At 41.2% G+C, this 17,124-nt stretch overlaps 1 protein-coding gene across 1 annotated transcript; it reads left to right on the top strand.

Moving 5' to 3' along the window:
* On the top strand, positions 1-13,341 carry LOC120723129 (zinc finger protein 771-like). Its single transcript, XM_040014477.1, has 2 exons — positions 1-398; positions 6,319-13,341. The coding sequence occupies exons 1-2, from the start codon at positions 50-52 to the stop codon at positions 7,584-7,586; spliced, it is 1,617 nt and encodes a 538-aa protein (XP_039870411.1). The 5' UTR covers positions 1-49; the 3' UTR covers positions 7,587-13,341.
* The last annotated feature ends 3,783 nt before the right edge of the window (positions 13,342-17,124 follow it).

Raw genomic sequence — 17,124 nt, 5'->3', positions numbered from 1 at the left:
TTAAATCTCGTGGTCGCTGCGGTGACCTGGGATAAAGGTGCCCGAGCGGATGCCTGCTCAGAAAACGCAGGAGACACGTCAACAAATCTTCCCCCAAAAAAAGAAGTCAAGGAGAGTGGACGCCCTGTTGGAGTCCGTGTCTGTGACACATTCATGCATCAGGTCCGGACAGACATGCAAACATCGCGTCTGTGTTCGGAAGTCGATTCCGCGCAGGCCTGGTTCGTCTGAAAGGAGCCCACAGTTTGTTTTAAAGAAGAGGATAGCCGCTGACAGCATGGACGAAGTGGATTATCTGCAACAGTACGCCGCTGACAGCCTGCCGTTTGAAGAAAAACCAGAGATCAAACCGCTCGGACTCCATCAGCTGCAGGATGCTGATATTAACCGAGCCGATGGTGAGAATAATCTCAGATTTTATTTGGAGAAAACCGCTAACTAGCTGCTAGCTCGCCGTAGGGCTGGATAAATTTGGTTTTAATCTAAGATGTTTGATATGAAGACACAACCAGGTCCTTAACGGGTCTTTAAAATGATTTAAAAACAGCCTGAGATGGATAGCAACCGATATTACACCGTGTCGTTTATTTATTGAACAAAAATCTGAACCCAAATGAAGAAACAGTTTGTGGACAACTAAATGCACTCCATGATTCAGCCGCTGCAAAACCACCTTTAGCAGAAATAACTTGAAGTCGCTGTTGTGTGACTTCGGAGGAATTTTTGGCCCGCTCTCCTTCAGGGCATTGCCTCAGCTCATTGAGGTTTGCGGCATTCATGTATGCACAGCTCTCTCTTAAGGTCCCGCCGTAGCATTTCAGTCAGTCTGAAGTCTGGACTTTGATCGGGCCATTGCAACATGTCCATTCTTCCCTTTTTCAGCCTTTCTGTTGCAGATTTTCTGCTGTGCTTGGCATCGTTGTCCTGTTGCATGACCCAGTTTACACCAAGCTTTAGCTGTCAGACAGATGGCCTCACATTTGACTCCTGGCTGCAGCCTACTAAGCAGTAAGGATGTGCCCAGTTTTTCATGCATTGCTTCTGTGCATGCATAAAGAGTCTGTAGTGTGGGGTGTTTATTACCAAGAACATTAAATTAGCCAAATAATTATAGTTGGTTCTCACAACAAGAGAAAGTGATAACAGTGTCAAACCTGAATATAATACATTTAAATGAGCAACAGGCTCAAAGTATCACTTCTGTGATGTGCAGCTGTTGCATGAGAAATAAGTTTTTTGCCATGTTTTGCTCTGTTGACTTATTTGCAGTGCTAGGGTGGCCTATACACAGGTGTGTGGTGTCGATGCATCGTTACAGGGACCCCAAATATCAATATTTTATGAAATTAATTAAAATACTTGTTAAACATGCATTAAATTGGCTCAACTGAAAAACCATCCAACACTGGACCCTTAACTTGACAGATCTACCTCGTACTTCAGGGTAAGCTAATCGTTCAGTCACATGAGTACAAATTAGACAGCAACCTCCTTACATCTACAAAAATAGTGATTGTGTTTTGTATTTTTCACATTCTGCATATTCTGGTTGCCCAGAGCTTGAAGTTGTTGCACTCATGACCACTTTTGGTTCCAAGGTCACGGGTAGTCTGATAGGAGGAAACCTTTCTGCAAACAGTTGCAGTCTGACTTGGACTTGAGTCCACAGACGTGTGATTCTTGACAATTTATTACATGCAATTGCATATAATTGCCAACCTGACTCCATTTAGCTGCAGACTAATTAATAATTGAAGCGAGATAAACTTTATCTTATTAGATAAAACGGATATTGACGAAGTTTAACTTTGGCGACATAATTTGCAGTTAAAAAAGGCGATGAATTGAAATATGTTGTTGCAGTACTCAGCATATCGCAAAATATAAAAAATTAAAATGTTGTTTTATTGTGAAAATACAGCATTGTGGAGTGTCTGCTGGTGATTGCCACATCTACTTATTTCTGTTAATATTTTGATATTCTTTCTATCTACCTACCACGTGTTCCTCTTGCATCTCTGACTGACATGACTATGGTTTTAGGTCTTCTCAAGCCGGCTAACATACAGAAATCCAGGTTATGCAGAACTTGTTTTATAATACGCCTGACTGTATTCACAGCTTAAACATATCAGGGCATAATAAAAACCTGTGTGCTCCTTAGCAGGTGTTCAGACTATGTCTGACATGAACAGCAACACGTGACGTAGTCCACAGTTTCAGAAACTTAGCCTACATGTAGAAGCACTATGTGGAAAAACTGCCTCCACAGCAGTTGCGACGTAGCATCCAGGAGTCAAACGTGAGGTCACGTGTCTAACAGCTGAAGTTCGGCCTAAACTGGGTTATATAACAGGGCAGTGATTCCAAGCACAGCAGCAAATCTGCAACAGACTGGCTGGAAAAGGGGGCAGAAAGGTGTTGCAATGGCCTAGTTGAAGTCCAGGCTTCAGCTTGATTGAAATGATGTAGTGGGACCTTAAGAGAGCTGTGCATAAATGAATTCCTGCAAACCTCAATAATCTGAAGCAACACAGTAAAGAGGAGTGGGCGAGAATTCCTCCACAACAGTGCGAGCCTGATAAAGTCATACAGAACATGATTACTTAAAGTTAGCGCTGCCATACATGCTTCTACGAGCACAGGCTTTTATCGGGTTGTTAAACCAACACAGGGTTTGGCAAACCAGCCACGAACATGTTCACATAATGGTGCCTTTTGTGTGCCGTGCATGACAAAACGCAAACACAGACATGTGTACAGCAGAGCAGCGCATTTCACAAAGAGCAAACTAACATTAGAAAATGGAAGAAGAGGTTGAACACGTAATGCACCTCACACACACTGTGTGTAGTATTAAAAAACACTGTTCATAGTGAGTACATGCAAACTGCATTTCGTTGCCCTGTACCTGTGCATGTGCAATGACAATAAAGTTGAATTCTATTCTATTCTATTCTATTCTACGTTAGTGTGCTGTGGGTTTGTAAGATCTTTAAAGTTATATTCAGTCTGTTTAACGCCTTTATTCTGAAGGAATGTGTCAAATACGAACCTTCTTGCTTCCATAGGAGGCCATAAGTCAAATATGAGCCCATTTGTGTGATGGCTTAAAGCTTGGCTGAAACTGGGTCATGTGGTAGGACAAAAGAAAATCTGCAGTGGAATGGCTGTTGCAATGGTTTAGTCAAAGTCCGTGTGTGTCTGCAGCAAAGCAGAGCATTTCACAATGAAGAGCAAACTGTAGTATTGGGGGGGAAAAGTAGGAAGAGGTTAGATGCAACACAGATCACAGTGTGTAAGTGTGATGGGAAAAGCACAGTTATTAATCTGTGCATGCTTTGCGTGGTCACCAGTTCTGGAAAAAATAGTATACATTCAACAGCTGAGAGGAAAGCTGGCAAAAATGCTGACCGTGCAAGTTATTAGACTCATTAGTATCTCAGTCGAGTCCGGACTGGGCTAAAGACTCTCCTCTTTAGGCTGCAGAGTCCGTGCTTTCATAAAGGAATCTCGAGTTTCGGTCCATCTGACCACAGAACAGTTTTCCACTTTGCTTCCGTCCAGTTTAAAGAGAAGACTTTGGCCTTTCTGGGTCCTGTTCACATGTGCCTCCTTCTTTACATGATGGAGCTTTGACCTGCATGTGCGGATGGCACCGTGAGCTGTGTTCAGACAGTGATTTCTTGAAGTGTTCCTGAGCTCATGCACTGACTTCCATGGCAAAATTTCCTTTTAATTCAGTGCCGCCTGAGGGCATGAAGATTACGAGCACCCAATATAGATTTTCAGACTCTCCGTTGTGCACAGAGATGTTCAAATTCTCCAAAATTTGACATTTTTCTAAAAAAAGTTCCAAAGTTTCTGAAAAACTCTGCTTCTCTAAGATGTTCTTTTATAACCAATCATGTTACTAACCTGCTCCCACTGGGTTACAAAAAAGAAATATGGTTGAATTATGTTTCTTATTTGCATTTTAAATAACATTCAAACCTTTTTGGAATTAAGTTTTTAAAATTTCAAGAAATAAAAGTTCTATGTTAGGGTTAGATCACCATATTGAGTCTTATAGAAGAATTAATTAGATTTAAAGTTTAAAGAAAAACAAGAAACTATATTTCTTTGGTCATCAGGGAAAAACAAAGCTTAAGTTGGTTTTACAATCTTCAGACTGAGGTCCATCTGAGATCATCTGTTCATCTGAGAAACAGCACTGTTTTCCAGTTGGTGGTGGTTTTGTATGTCCCATATCTTGACCGTAACCTTCTGTGGAGGTTAGGTCTGCAGTAAGTTTTTATGTAACCTGGTAAAAAGTTAAACTTGAAATTAGCTTGTAGTTCAGACTTTGTTGTAGAAAAATAAGTCTTGGCAGACTAGCCGTGTGGAGCAAACTGGAGCTTCTCATTGTTTAAACCACCATGTCAGAAGATGTAGATCTATGTTTGTGGAACAGATGTTACTCAGCTTCAGATTGCCCTGAATTAAGCAGAGAAGATGACTGAAATTACTGAAAGTGGCACAGGATCTCTCTGATGCATTTCTTTTAAAACCTGGAAGGATGTAGTGGTGAACAATCTTCTCCAAAAAATCTTGAATGATCGTGACAGGAGATGACTGAAGCGTTTGAAGTCAGATGGGGGAAAAAAAAATCAACAGTGGAACTCTCGGCTGTGTTTTAATAGTTAAATAGCATTTCCACATGCACGATGGAGAGAGTATTCAAGGGATTGAGACTAAACTGCTGCTGAGCTTTAAGAAAACCACTAAAAAGGGCTTCAGTTTGGTAGAGAGCATACTGATTGAAAAAGGTCATGTGGTCTAAGTCCAGATTTACCTGATCCTGAGTGATGGCTGCATCTGGTGGTGAAGAGAGGCTGATTAGTTGATGCACCTGTCATCGGCCCTTCTACTATATGCAACCAGCTGGGCAGTGTTAAGGTCTAAGCTTGCTTTAGTGGGTTAGTTCAGAAACGATGTGTTCAAACACTAAGGTCACCTGACTACCTAAATATTCTGAATGACCTTGTCATCGTTGAATGTTTTTGTTCCCTAATTGAACGTGCATGTTTAAAAATGACAGTGCCAGGGACCATGAAACGCCATCTTTACACGTGCAAGCAAAGGTATAATTTGCAAAAAAACCCAGCTGCTACTATTGTTCTAGCAAGATATTAACTCAAATGGTTTTTAATATAAGATAGGCAATGATCATTACATTACAGTAATGTTTATAATTACTAAAACAGTATTAAACGATCCTCACCCATAGAAATGTGTATACTTGTAAATGTGATGTGTATTTTTAGTTGAATAACTGGTGACTGGTAAATCTTGATGTACTCCATTCCTAACATCATACTTTGCTGTGCAGTATAATTGGACCAGTTTGTCTGGCTCAGACTCTGGGCACCACTAGCTCACTTGGAACAGTTGATGGATGCAGTCTCAATACATAAACTGTCGGCTTATCGTGAGCTCGATGTTCATGCCCAGCGTGAGCTGGAAGTAATGGCTGGTTATTGGACCCGTACAGTGTGTGTAGAGGAATTGCAGGATCTGGCTGCGCGGAGAGACTGATTAAGGCTACGTCCACACGTACACGGGTATTTTTAAAACGCAGATTTTTCTGTGCGTTTGCACCTTTCGTCCACACGTAAACTGCGTTTTCGGTCACTGAAAACGGAGATTTTTAAAAACGCCTGCCAGGGTGGATATTTTTGAAAACTCCGTTTTTGCGTTTACATGTGGACGAGGAAAACGGAGAAAACGCAGCGTCAAAGGTGTGCGCCTTTTTTGACGTCACACTGTGCGCCACGTTTTTGTTTCGGTGAAATGAATTTCTACAATGGCGGACTTAAACAAAATACTGTTACTGTTAATTTTACTCTCTGCAGTGTTTAAATGCTGACATATACACACACAGTTACTGCCCCTCCACACATACCACTCAGTTCTGCTTCTATGCCCCAGCTTTGTTTACTTTTTCCCACCGAGGCTTCTAGACTTCTGATTGGCCAACATTTCTACACAGTTAGGAATATATCGCCACCTGTTGCTTTTACATGTTCCTAGTAGTGTTTTCCTTTAATTTTGCGTTTACGTGTGGATGGGATTTATTTATTTATTTTTTTTAACAACAAAAAAACGGAAAATCTCCATTTTCAAAAATACCCGTGTGCGTGTGGACGTAGCCTAAAACTCAGTGAATACGTGGTGTGAGTTAAAACACACTACAAGGATTTCAAACTGCTGAGGATGAGTGTCGGTGTATTTCAAATCGGTTATCGATGTAAACGTGTGTTTCATTGTTGCCTGCAGATATTCAGCAACTTGTGGTGATCAAAGAAGAGGCTCCATGGGACCAGCATTACTCGGAACACCTCCACATAAAGACGGAGCAGGAGGAACTGTGGGCCAGTCAGGAGGGAGAGCATCTTAATGGGTTCGAGGAGACTGAAATCACCGGGTTTCCATTCAATATTCTAGTAAAGAGTGAAGATGATGAAGAGAAACCTCATTTTTCACAGCTTCATAAAAGCCAAACTAAAGACTGCACGGCGGCTGAGCCTCCAAGCAGCAGCTTGACTAAATGGATTAAGATAGAAACTTACGGAGAGGACGGTAGATCACTAGAACTAGCCAGGAAACCTGATCCCAGTACTCATTTACAAACAAATATTGTTAAAGGGGCTTCTGACTCTTCAGAGACGGAGGTCAGTGATGAGGATTGGCAGGGCCCGTTGTCAGATTCTGGACCTGAAACTGAAGACAGTGAAAATGGAAAGCTCGAGTCGGGCGTTCCTAGTGAGGCGGGACATAACACTCCGAAAAAAAACTTTAGCTGCTCTGCGTGCGGTAAACATTTTGTCTACAAGCAGTCTCTTAAGAGGCACATCAGACGTAATTCAGAAAATGGTTCTTCAGGCTGTTTGGATAACATGAAATGTTTTAAACGGAAGCAAAGCATAGACTCGCACATCAAAATTTACACGGGAGAGAAACCGTTTGGCTGTGGGTTCTGTGGCAAAAGAGTTAAGTATCTGTACAATCTTAAATCACACATGAGGGTCCACACGGGAGAAAAGTTATTTGGCTGTGACATTTGTGGAAAAAGGTTTACGCATCACCAGAATCTGAAGACGCATGTGACAATCCATTCAGGGGAGAAACCGTTTGTGTGCGATATTTGTGGCAAAAGAGCAAGGCATCAGAATAATCTAAAGATACACATGATAGCCCACACAGGAGAAAAACCGTTTGGGTGCGACGACTGCGGTAAAAGATTTAAACGGAAGACTCATCTGACGACGCACATGACCGTCCACACGGCAGAAAAGCCATTCGGCTGCGACGTGTGTGGCAAAAGATTTAACCGCAAATCCCACCTTAGGACGCACATGATCGTTCACACCGGGGAGAAACCGTACGGTTGCGATGTTTGTGGCAAGAAATTTAACCGAAAAACGCACCTGGAGTCTCACATCACGGTTCACACAGGAGAGAAACCGTTTGGTTGCGCCATTTGTGATCAAGGATTTACCCAGCAGGGAAGTTTAAATCGACACATGAGATTTCACTTGGGGTAGAAACGTGGTCACAGTCACAGAGTTTGGTCTGAAAGGGTCAAAGTGTCGCTGAAAGCCACAGCAGAGGCTCTGAGAATTATTGCTCTCTTCATCTGTGTCTACAGTTTCGAGACTATCTTTTTGTTTTTGTGATTAATCTTTGTTGGGATTCTTGACATTTTTTATGTTACAAGTTAAGAATTGTGGCAGCACGGTGGCGCAGCAGTTACCACAGTGCTGCCCCACAGAAAGAAGCTCCTGGATTTGAACCCACTTCCCCTCTGGGGCACCCTGTGTGGATGCCCTTGGACTTCCTCAGGGTACCCCAGCTTTGTGCCACAGTCAGAGAACATGCTTGTTAGATAAATGGGTAACTCTAAATTTGCCTTAACTGTGAATGAGTGTGTCTGGTTGTCTGGACAGGCCCTGTACCCCTCTGTGGGAGCTGTTAGGGCTCCAGCCCCGCAACCCTGCCCTGGATTGGCAAGAGCAGTTAAAGTGATCGGCTGTAATGACGTCATTTATGGATTCAGTCGTCTCCTGCGTTGGATGAGGCTCTGGTCTCTTTATCGTCCTGCAGTGCTTTTTGTTTGTTTGTTTGTTTGTTTTGTAGGTGTCCCAAAACTATTTACTGGCCATTCTTGGCCCCTGCTTCATGAAACACGACTTTAAATAAAACTTTAAAAAAAAGCTGTGGCTCACAGTGTCCCGGAGCCCGCAGAAGACTCTCTCTTTTGAGCTGATGTAAGACTTCAGTGTGGAGCATTAACAAGTATTCTGTTGTTGTGGATGGTTTGTCTCTTCCTGCCATATGATGGCATTTGTCTCTGCCTGTCAGGGACGTTCAGCACGAACTGTTACTGTGAGCAGCCAAACGAACGTTGTCTACGCTGGGAGAATTTGGATTATTGTTAACTCTGAGGTGCCTCCGATTTTGTTTGCTTTCTCTGAGCATTTGGAGCGAGAAATGACGACTGAAGTCAGACTCATCAAGCGGATGGTTTACAAGGTGCAGCGCTCCACCAGCTGGAAAGCTTAAGGCAGTCAACAAAGTTTGACCACAAAATTAATTCTGTTTTGTACGTTTGTCTCCAGCTGTCACAGCTGCACTGATTCAGCACTTGTATCTCCTAATCCAGCCGTTATTTTTCATTTATTCATCATTATTTATAATTATTAATCTTTTTTTTTATTATTTTGATTAACCTAATGATCATTGGAGAAAAATGTTTCCCTCTGTGCCGATTTTGTTTGAGATAATTGACTGAAGCATTTTGTGTGTTATGAATTTGGGAGAACATTCATGGATCTATAATCCTGAAAATTTCAATAATTTCCTAAATGATGATCAAAACTAAATGTAACATTTTGGCTGAAGATGATGAATTGAAAAATATTAATTTAATGTTTGTATTTATTGGATTCCTTAATTGAATTTAGGTGAAAGTTACCTAATTAGTATTTGAAATTATTTTTAGGGGAAAATTTACACTTAAAAAAAAAAAAAGAGATAATGAAGGATTTATTTTTTAATTAATTATGAGTTTGAACCAACATGTAGCGTCATTAGTAGCCTTGCACTTTACGTTTTTTTTTTTTTTCCACATTTTCAGCCTCAAGCTTTGAGTTTTGACTTGATCACCACTTTGGTTTGTCCAGCAGATGGCAACAGTGTGACAAAAAAAGAGATGCAAGGCTGGCACTCTGTTTGCTGTTGTATACTTGTGTTGTTCATGCATCTTTAGTTATTAATCAAGTCAAGACAATAGCTTGTTTATTATAAATTTGACAGTGACAGTGTTACATTAAAGTGTGTAAATCAAAATAAACCCTTTTCCCACAAAGTCCAGTGTTGGTTTCGTTTTCTCGATTGTTGAACTTGTTGAGAAAACCGAGATGAAGCTAAGCTCCTGTTGTGCAAAGCATTTGATAAGAAATGCAGCAGTGTGCATTTACAGCGTGTTTAAAAACAGATTCTAATGTTTGCACACAAAATGATTCATAACTGGTTCTTTGTCTTTGCCTTCCAAGATTAATTTTTCTCAGTCCAAACCTGTTAGTTTCTTAGACACTGATTTGGTAACGAGCATCCTCGCACTCCTTCAGTATCTGTTCTGTCCTCCTGCTCTCTCGCACGCTCTGTCCTAACATGACGTGACATCAGAAATCATCTTCATGACTCACATATTAGCAGCTTCTCAAATTATTACACAAGCCACTGTTAATGCATGGCTGCCAAATAGAGAGACACACACACACACCTGTGTTATTGATGTGGTGCTCTGTGAGTGAAGCATCAACTTTCTTCATCTGTGGCTGAAAATCCTCTAACGCTCAGTGATTAACACGTTTTCCTTTCTGTTTATTCTGTGCAGAAACCAAAGTGCAAAGAGGACGCGTCACAGTTTCAGAGAGGGATTATAAAAGCAGATGGTTCCTGTATTTCTCTGCCGTGCACAGTAAATAAGGACATTTTCCAAAATATTACAATATTACTTTAATTTTCTTTCAGCATTTTCGTTCAATCATTTCTTTATTTCTCCTTCTTTCTATTTCTCCGGTCTGGTTTCCTTCCCTTATTATCTTCTGTTTTTACTTCAGTTCTTTATTGTTTTTCTTCAATTCTGTTTTCTCGTCAGAAGGGAAATGTGGTTTTTACAAGCTGCCAATTACAACTTTCAATAAAAGATTTTACACAAATATCAACTTTATAAAAAGCCGTTGCACTCCAAACTGCGTGCGCCCTGTAATCATCTCAGACTTGAAACAGTCGAACAAGCTGATGCTCTGAGTAATGCGATTATATTATAAAGATGACGATGTGTTTAATAAGATTAATTAAATAGAAGGAATAAATATTGTGAGCCAACCTCTGAAGCTCAGTAATGAAAACATTATATCTTATTAGTGTGTGAAAACAACGCTTCATAGCTTCACAGGGAGTTTTAAAAACTGAGCTTTCCTGCAAATGACTTCTGGCTGCAGCAGTGTTTATCTTCACAAGAAAGGAAATAAGCTCATCTTCCAGAATGTCGCACTATTACTTACAAATTCTTCTTTATTTCTTCGTCTCTTTCCAGTCCTGCTTTTATTCATTTCTCGTATCCATTCTGGGGTCCTGGATGTATTTCTATGCTCGTTTTTGCTTCAGGCCTTATTTATATATTATTTATATCCTTTGTTCTGCTTTTCTAACATTTGAATCTTTTCATGTTATCTGTAGGATCAGAGGAATGAAGCTGTCACATAATATGCACTCACTGGACAGTTCAAAGGTTCAGGGTGCTGGTACCAGGTTGGATGCCTTTTTACCTTCAGAATGTTTTAATTCCTTGTGCCACAGATTCGAAAAGTTGCTGGAAACGTTCCTTAACACACCGTTGCTGCAGATTTGTCGGCTCCATGTCGAAGATGGAGGCCATGTGAGTACAGTGAACTAACTGCAAAGCTCAAGAACCCAGCTGTGGTGTTTAAACTGTGCTCAGCTGGTACTAAAGGGCCCAAAGTGTGTCAAGAACATATCCCCTACATTTGCCAAGGCAGGATGAATCGGTGGTTTCATGCTTTCCAAGTTCTCACCCGTTCATCCAAATGCTGCAGCAAAAATCAAGATTCATTAAACTGGGTAACATTGATGAGTGTGTGTGAACTGTAGCCTCAGTTTCCTGTTCTTATCTGACAGGAGTGACCTGGTGTGCTCTTCATGTTGTGTATTCAGAAATGCTCTTCTGCATGTCCTGGCGTTGCCTTTCTATCAGCCTGATCTCCTCTGACTTCAGACATCAAGAAAGCATTTTCACCCAGAGAGCTCAGAGAAGAGGTCATCTTGAACATGTTTACATACCTGAGTATACTGAGTCACAACCATGTGATCAATTCATTGGATATTTGTGAGCGGCCGTGAGGAAATAAGTAATGAATTGTTCTTTATTGTTTTTGTCTGGGCTAAGTTTTTGTTGCCAAATAGCTGTAACAAAGCTCCAAATCAGAACTCAAAAATCTGTTATAACATATCTGAAGAGATCGGAATCATAGCTGTGAACATAATGGCCTGTGGCCATCAAGACTTCCTAAAATAGCCTTTTTGAATCTTTTATTAATTTAACCTGCTAGTGAAAAACAAAATGGGCCTAATTCCCGATCAGTGTGTGGCCAGTCAGTTAGTCTCTTGTCTAATATAGAAAAGATTACTAGTAGCTGAGTTACTGAGTAGCTGTTGAAGAGTCCAAAGTTTTAAACCACAAATGTGAACTCTTGCAAGCTGAATACAGATTTTTGCATCAGTAAAACTTTATTATTATCTCCTGCCATAATACTCAGACCGGCCATCCTGGCATCAACCTCCATGTTGAGGTTAAGTCACTTTTCTTCTCCATTCTGATGTTCAGTTTGAGCTTCAGCCGGTCACCTAACTAACTTTATATTTTGGAGAAAGCCAAAATAACCTTTTTTAATACAAAACATGAATAATTCCTTGTTCCTTTATTGCCATGACTCAGGAGAACAATTTCAGTTAAAAAACACAAATATTCTGAGTGCCTAGGGTTAAGGTTAGGATTAAGGCTGATGGCTGCAGAGGATTAAACTAAGTTTAGAAAAACAACTTTTAGACTTTTCTCCAAATACTTTTCCATTTTCGTCATTTGGCTTAAACTGGTGGAACATTTCTTCCTCCCCTGTCCTTGAAACTTTAAAAATGCTGATCAGTCACCCAACAAAAACGCCGGTAAGGACGTTCAGAGCTTCATTTTGAATCACACTCTAACATGCAGCAATTTGTTTCTCATTTTTTTGGCATTGTTGCTGTTATTTCACGCTCTGATTTAGTTTAACCTCAATTACCTGGTTGGATGATTAGTCACAGTAAGATTACTCCTGCTGGATATTTCGAGTCCCTCTCTTAATAATGTGCTGATCTCAGAGTACTCATCGTCTCTGAAGTCACGACAGTAAATTTGGAAGCTTAACTTAAATCATGTGCATTCAGAGACTGTTTTCTAGAGACTGCAGGTTAGCATCGGCATGTGATTTATGTTGTGGAACAAGCTGTGCAAACGGCACAAATGATGCAGCAGATGACGTGAAGGCGACCAGTGAAGCTGCTGCGGCGCATGAAGCAGGGTATTGCTGCACTTCCACTGGTTGTTTCATCACTCCGCTCCCTCCCCAGTTTCACACCATCATTTACACATCAAGGCCTGGAGAAACAAGTTGTTTTCACTGTTTGCCTAAAGGTTATAAATACACAGCATAAATAAAACAGGACCATTCTGCAGTTCTAAGGAAACGGGACACATCTTGTTTACCACTCTAACAAATTAACACTGTGATTGGGGGAAAAAAAATGAGAACAACACTGACATATTGGAAATCGATACCAGTAACTGACTCTGCAGACCAGGCACAAGGTCCTATTTACCATCTCCAGCATGTCCTGTGTTACTCACCAGATTCAAGGTTTCCTGCTACAGACCCTCCCCCTCTTTCAATCTCATATATACGGGAAGGATGCAGCCACCGGTGGCCTTGCACCCGTCTTTCTCTCCTCGGCGGAGCCATTAAAGCCTTGGCTGCTGCTGCTGCTGCTGCTGTGGCAGACATCTCTCCAGATGTGCTGGAACAAGACCCCACGTTAGGCCTGTTGATGGGGTTGAACTGGAGGACAGACACCCTTTGGTGGAAATTAAACAGAAGCCAGCGTTGGCACAGAGCCTTATTAAGGTTATTCATAGTGTTGTGAATCTTGAGTTCATCAGTTTTATTTCTGCAGGGGAAACAAAAAAAGAGTACAAGATACAAATTTTAGTTTTAGCATTTTTTCATTGCTCCATTCACTGCAGCATCACAGAAACACTGCTTTAATTAACAACTCTAAGCAAGTACACGCACTCATTAATTGCTTTTTTAAAAATGTTTTTGAGTGGAGATATATCATTACTTATCATTTCAATTAAAGATCTTTGGCTTAGTCTCTCAAGGTTAGCTGTCAAATAAATAGCAGGACTAAAATCAAAGCTTCTGCCAGGACCTCAGAGTCTCTCAGTGTCTGGCACGAAGTCAGATGACACCAGAGAACCTTGATTAAATTTGTCAGACTACTTTTATATCCATATTTCTTTATATACTCTCAGAACTACACTCTCCCAACATTAATGCCTTAAATCTTGCTCCAGGATGTCGTGCAGTTTGGATTCAAAACGTCCTGAGGTGAATACTTACAGTTCAGAGCTGGTACACGGCGCCTTAAAGAGCATCTCCGTGCCAAGCACTAGACCAGTGCCAGGTTGGCATATTAGGTGGATGTGAGAACACAAAATAAAATGAAATATTACCTCTACATCTTCATGAAGGTCATATGAAAGTATATTCACTATGTAAAACACTTTTTTTGTGTTTCACATTTAAGAATTCCTCCTAAAAAGAAAGGAAAGTTGCTCACATGTCCAACAACCTCCTTACATAGTTGAGTTGAGCATAATATCCCCAAAGCTGCAGTGTGATGGTTTTTGGTTTCTTTTCTTAGTGATTTAGTTTCTAATCCTTTTCAGTCCTGATAGTTTCCCTTCTGCTCTTTGTTAGCCTTCCCTATAGACTGTAAATAAAAGATGGTCTGAAAACGTGAAGCCTACGGGGAAGTGCTGACAAACTGCTTTCTTTTTCATGGTCACCAGAGGGTAAATTCTCTAGCTGCAGGAAAACTCTGGGTTACAAAGAAGTTTATGGAAAAACTGCACTTAGCTCGTTGGATCTGTGACTTAACTGTAAACTCATTAAACATGCGCATGTTAGCAGTTAGCTAATAGAATATCTGTGAATATAGCCTTGCATGGAACATGAGAAGTGTGCCTGCATCAGCTGCATCTCTAAGTGTCTTCTGTTGTCCATTTAAAAGCTGTTTAAAGGTCTGTAATATTTAACTTTCTGAACTTGAAACTGCAATAAACTACTATTCTTTGGCTCATTGGAAAGTCGTGACAGACCTGTTTCTATGTGGTGAACTACCCCTAAAAACCTCACACCAGAGACAATTATTAAAGGCAGCTCATCTGCGGCTGTAATTCAAGTGAAAGTGGAAGTCTGTGAGACTCAGCTGTTTGAGAGAAATTTGTTCCAGGCTTTGATCAGAAATCACCGTTACAGTGATGATTTATTGAAGAAAGACGGGCCAGGCTCCCTGCCAGCATCTCAACAGGCAGGTAATCGGGTTTGTTGCCCGTTCGCCACACACTCATAAACAAGTGCTGCAGGCCACAGAAATGGGGCTCTGCAGAAGAAAGTATTGCACCACACAGTTATATAATACAGCTGTGTGAGCTAACATGTGCGTTAAATAACGTATGAGCAGCGAAGCATTCTGGGTGACTGCGTGCGCGCCACGAAGCAGATGATGTACAGCACGAAGGGTGGAGCTGGCTCTGATATTTATCAGGATCCCTTTAAAATTTTTGTCTGCTTACGTATTCTTTGGAGAAATTAATTATGGAAGAGAAACTGCCTACAGGCTTGATAAATCTTATTTTTTCCCTCAGTTTGATTCCTACAGGGTATCGATCCAGAGGATCTAAAATCAGATTCCTGCTCAGCCACAATGCCTGAGCACATCTCGGATGTCTCTGACTGCTGCACGCTGCTTTTATCAGAAAAGCTAAATCTAGTCCTTCGGCAGAAATTTAAAAATATTTAGAATTCATACAACAAATCATCTGTGCTCTGCACTTTGCAGATAAAAGCAGCTGTGTAGCTCATCAGGATAAACAGAACCCATGATTACTTGTGGTTTAAAAGGCCTCAGCAGAACAGATGGAAATCACTGCTGCGAAGATGAAATCAGTTCCCCCAAATTACCAGGGTGGTTTTATTTTTGTATTTTCTTGTGTTAAGGCGCTGCGGTTATTTCCTGAGATGTTGTTCTGGCAACAGATGTTGTCAAGCTTTTGCACGTCATTGTTTTTAATGGTTGGAAGCACCGCTCCCAGCTGGCTTTGTAAGGGTCTGAGCTACTTTGATGTTCGTATGTGGACACTTTGTGCACTCTTATCAGAGGCTGCTTTTTCGTGCTTTTGGATTATGGGCAGTGTAAAAGAAGGACATACAGGGGGACTCAAAAGTGAAGTTGGCAGGGGCGACCCCTCTGGTTGCAAAGACTCGTCCTGTCGTAGAGTAAATGTCTGCCTTGCTCTTTGGAAACACTCCTTGGATGAGTTTATGGTCTTACACGTTAGTTTGAGGCCATACTGAATAAAGCATGAAGATCATTTAATACATTTTGGTCCTTAGGATTCAGTATAAAGGATATTTTTACATGCAAACTAGTGAAGCGGCCTCCTGGTCCTCTTTCTGATCCTTGTTCATCATGTGCACTTTGAAAACACCAACATGGCTTCATAGTGCCACTTTACTAACAAATGGATCATGTCTGCATTCATACTTTTAAACCTCATTCTCCTCAGTTCTGCTACAAAGGCGCTCGATGCTAGTAAATTTAATTAACGGATTAATTAATCTACACTGTGGGTGGAGGCCAAAGGAGTAAGAACATGGATGCAAGTGGATAAAATGAGCTTTGTCAGGAGGGCGTCTGTGCTCACCCTTGGAGGGAGATGTGAAGCTCAGTTATTCAGGAGAAGAGCTGCTGCTCCTCTTCATCACTTAGGATGCCTCCTGGACACTTCCAAGTTGAGGTATTTTGGGCATGTCCAACCAGGAGGCTTTCATAGAGCATATTCAGGACATCCTGTAGAGATGATGTCTCTCAGCTGGGGAGAGGGAGGTCTGGGCACATCTAGGAATGCTGCCCCTGTGTCCCACACCCAAATAAGCAGGACAAAATGAATGAAGCTTATTTTTTCCCATCTGGAAAGGAAACCTCACTGTAAGTCTTCAGGCAGACAGCTGAAGCATTTTGTTTCTGACTGACGTCCTGTGGCGTTTCATTCATGCTTTATTTACCCTGAAGGGCACAGTTGGTTACAGAGCTCGGGCTGCCAGCTTTAACCTTCTCATCAAATAAAAGAGAAACTTTAAATACAGATATACAGCATCCAGTCTGGAGTAAGTGTTCTTTTGTGTTCTGCATCAGTTTCCACAGCGTTACCTCAGCTTTTAAGAAAAAGTGAATTTTGTTTTTATCCCCAGTGCAGACTGATAACGCAGCATGACGGCTGCACTTCATTGCACGATGGTAAATTGAAAACCCAAATCTTTCCACTCCTGTCACTCCCACTGCTCTTTTAAAAAAATCTTTGGCATGAAAAAAGTGTAATTAATCTCATTAAGATCCCTGAATTGGGTGTTGAAGGACTCATCCAGCGAGCCTCGGAGCCTAATTGAAATTGACTCCATAAAGGCTAATTCAGCTGAGGCGACACATTTAGCAGACACACATTAGTGTGGTGCATTAGCACGGCAGAGTCGTGCATACAACCTCCTAATGATGTGTGAAAACACAAAGCTGTGTCCTGATGCTGTGTGTATAACAGTATTGTGCTGCACTGCCTGGGACTGAAAGTAAGTTGAATCACAGAGACATTTAACTCCTGCCAGCGATCCTGCAGGAAAA

Source organism: Simochromis diagramma, unplaced genomic scaffold (assembly GCF_900408965.1).
Source record: "Simochromis diagramma unplaced genomic scaffold, fSimDia1.1 OVJJ01000669.1, whole genome shotgun sequence".
In the NCBI taxonomy this organism is placed as follows: domain Eukaryota; kingdom Metazoa; phylum Chordata; class Actinopteri; order Cichliformes; family Cichlidae; genus Simochromis; species Simochromis diagramma.
This window is presented reverse-complemented; position numbering and strand designations above follow the sequence as displayed.

Coding starts and splice junctions, on each gene's coding strand:
- LOC120723129 (XM_040014477.1), top strand. CDS start 50: ATGCCTGCTCAGAAAACGCAGGAGACACGTCAACAAATCTTCCCCCAA. Junction 399..6,318: donor TGATATTAACCGAGCCGATG/GTGAGAATAATC, acceptor TGTTGCCTGCAG/ATATTCAGCAACTTGTGGTG.